The 3,054-nt window shown below is 54.3% G+C and overlaps 1 protein-coding gene across 1 annotated transcript; it reads left to right on the top strand.

Moving 5' to 3' along the window:
* Positions 1–371: 371 nt before the first annotated feature.
* V2A60_009757 (aurora family serine/threonine-protein kinase) lies at positions 372–1,466 on the top strand (the record flags this gene model as incomplete). Its single annotated transcript, XM_083261021.1, has 2 exons — positions 372–1,319; positions 1,380–1,466. The coding sequence occupies 2 exons, from the start codon at positions 372–374 to the stop codon at positions 1,464–1,466; spliced, it is 1,035 nt and encodes a 344-aa protein (XP_083117147.1).
* Between the last annotated feature and the right edge of the window lie 1,588 nt (positions 1,467–3,054).

Below are 3,054 nucleotides of genomic sequence, written 5' to 3'. Positions count from 1 at the left end.
TATGCCACCCACCACCAGGTCACGGTGCCCGATCTGAGCATAGATCTGCCGTGGAAAAATTGATCATGGCTGTCGAGCCTGAGAAAAGTTCAATTAATGTCCCCTAGAAATATCTCGGGGAACGACAATCTGAATAATCTCTTCGTAGTTGTCAAGAGCTTTGTACTTATACGTCGGCACTCAGAGCGCAGGCGGAGCCGTGTTACCATGGCAACCCAACGGTGCACCTCACCTCCACACCATGGCACTACCAAACAAACTAGCTTTACCGAGCTTTGCCTGCCCACACACGACCAACAACGCCGTGTTCCGCAAGGCATCAATTGAAAGGCAACGGAATAGGGACAGAAATCTGCACTCAGGCTGCCAAGATGGCGACAATGGTGATGCAGCCCAAACCCGCGACGCTCTTCGTCAAGGTGCGACCGCTCGAGGACTCGACAAACCGCAAACAGCTCTGCTCGAAGCGCCCGATCAGACCGAGCCAGGCTCTTGCTGTCAAGACGCCCGCCGCAAGAGCTTCAATGGTCTCTGCGACACCTGTCGCCGTCGCCGTCACCGCCGCCGCCGCCAGTACCATCGCCACAGAGCACCGCCACCGCCCCAAGCTGCACCTGGGCATGTTTGAGATTGGCAAGCCTCTCGGCAAGGGCAAGTTTGGGCGGGTGTATCTCGCGCGGCACCGCACGTCGGGCTACGTCTGCGCGCTCAAGGTGCTGCACAAGGACGAGGTGGCCGCCGAGGGCGCCGAGGCGCACGTCCGCCGCGAGATCGAGGTGCACAGCCAGCTGCGGCACCCGGCCGTCATTGGCTTCTACGGCTGGTTCCACGACTCGCGGCGCATCTTCATCATCCAGGAGTTCGCCGCGGGCGGCGAGCTCTACAAGTCGCTGCGCAGGGCCGGCCGCTTCTCCCAGCGCCGCGCCGCCCGGTACGCCGCCCAGGTCGGCCAGTCGCTCGCCTACCTCCACAGCCGCAACATCATGCACCGCGACCTCAAGCCCGAGAACATCCTCGTGGGCTTGCACGGCGAGCTCAAGCTGGCCGACTTTGGCTACAGCGTCCACTCCCCCGGCAACCGCCGCCGCACGCTGTGCGGCACCCTCGACTACCTGCCGCCCGAGATGCTCAACCAGCGCCACGTCTCGTACTCGCGCGCCGTCGACCAGTGGACCCTCGGCGTCTTGACGTACGAGTTTCTGACCGGCGAGGCGCCGTTTGACGACCAGCCGCACATGACGAAGAAGAGGATCGTCGCGGGAGATATGAAGCCGCTGCCTTTGTCAATATGTCCCGAGGCACGGCACTTTGTCTACTCGGTTCGTCCTTCCTGCACCCTTCCTGGCCACCAGTCATCAGGCACTAACATCATCTTTTAGCTGATGGAACAAGATCCGGCGAAACGATTACCATTGACAGAGGTCATGAACCACCCGTGGATAAAAATGTATTGCGCAAAGCAATGATTGCATATATAGGAGCATGACGGCGTTGATCTGGATGATTTTCTTTTTTGGCGTTTATGGGAATCTACAGCATTGCATGTTCAACATACAGGAAACTATCTGGGTTGCATATTGGCGTTTTTAACTGATGGTGCTTATGATGCGCGGGCAAAGGCGAACTTTACAAGCTTAGCGATGCAGAAGAAATACAGTCCGCACAGTCTAATTCTGCTGGCCCTCTGCTGAGGTCACCACACCCGATTCACGGCATGATAGTTGAACAGGTTGTCCGGCTCCATTACGATTCGATTGTCTTGCTTGTCTTCAAGCCCACTAAGGCGAGAAAAGATACTCGTTGGCAAGATGATTATAATTCAACAATACAGCATTCAACGAGGAGTGCCATTTTTATTATTATTATAACAAGGAGCAAGTTGCACCCAATGTCCGCGGGAGCTCAGAGAACAGCCTTGACAGCTCAGCCAGCCAGGATGGGTTAACAGGTAAATACAAATCAAAAACATTTGGACAGACATGATACACAAAGAAGTTATAGTTGCCGGTGCCCTGATCGGTAGCGATGGTGACATGCTGCAGTCGCTCTTGGCCGGTTGCGGCCTTGGCTTCATCATCTTCATAATCATCCCGTGATCCGTCTGTAGAGTCAGAGTCGTGCTCAGAGTCCGAACCAGCCTCTTCCGTTCTTGCGACAAGCAAGTAGCATATATACAGCTCAACATCCCGATTTTTTTTCCCCTTGGCTTTATGACCGTCCGAACTTGAAGCCGTCCTGGAAAGGCTATTAGGCAAAACCCCAACTTCCCGTCTGCCCCCTTTGATGTTTTCCACGAATTTGGTCCACACGGTGACCGTTTCTGGGCAGTTCAGGGCGCAGAGTTTCTAAAGGCGCAGGGCTCGACCCAGCGATGCCGTCCTGTGCCAGCTCTGTAAGATGTCAACTTCTCGGCATATGCCGAGTATCTTGTGAATGAAGTTCAGGTCTACCCACGAGGAGAATGAATGCCACATTAGCCAGCTGAGTCCAAAGGAATACGTGACAAAACAAGGGTGAGACTGTATAGTGCGATGAGACGCGATGCTGCCTCACGGGCCTGGCTCTCCTTCAGATGACGGATTAGCGATGCCGTCGTCAGCTCCAACGCAGCCGCCATTGTGATAGGGTTGACAACCGTCGCCGTTGGCCAGACCATCGTTGTCAACAGACCACAAGAATGGGCAAATGTAAACTGAGATAGCTGAAGTTTCCCCGTGGAAACCACAGCGGCGGCGACGCTCAGGAAGGATATCCGACCAGATCTGCTGTCATTGACATACAGCTCCACGAACTTTTCCATGATCATCTTGTTGCTTAGCATCATCTTGGATGCGTCTGAATCGCCGCCGACTCCTATATCCGACCTCTCTCCTGTAGTCTGTCTGGAGTGGATAGCAAAAAAAAACTTAAACTCCTATAAAGCATCGATATCTTTCTCGGCAAGTAGGTATTAAATAGTACCAATCTTCAGATGCGTGATTTCCAGTAGAGTTACAGTGCATCGACTATAGGTGGAACGAGGGCTGATGTTTACTTTGCAGCCTACACCGGGAG

This window comes from Cordyceps javanica, chromosome 7, assembly GCF_051103115.1.
Source record: "Cordyceps javanica chromosome 7, complete sequence".
In the NCBI taxonomy this organism is placed as follows: Eukaryota; Fungi; Ascomycota; class Sordariomycetes; order Hypocreales; family Cordycipitaceae; genus Cordyceps; species Cordyceps javanica.
Note: the sequence above shows the minus strand (reverse complement) of the source record. Positions and strands in the feature narration are given on the sequence as shown.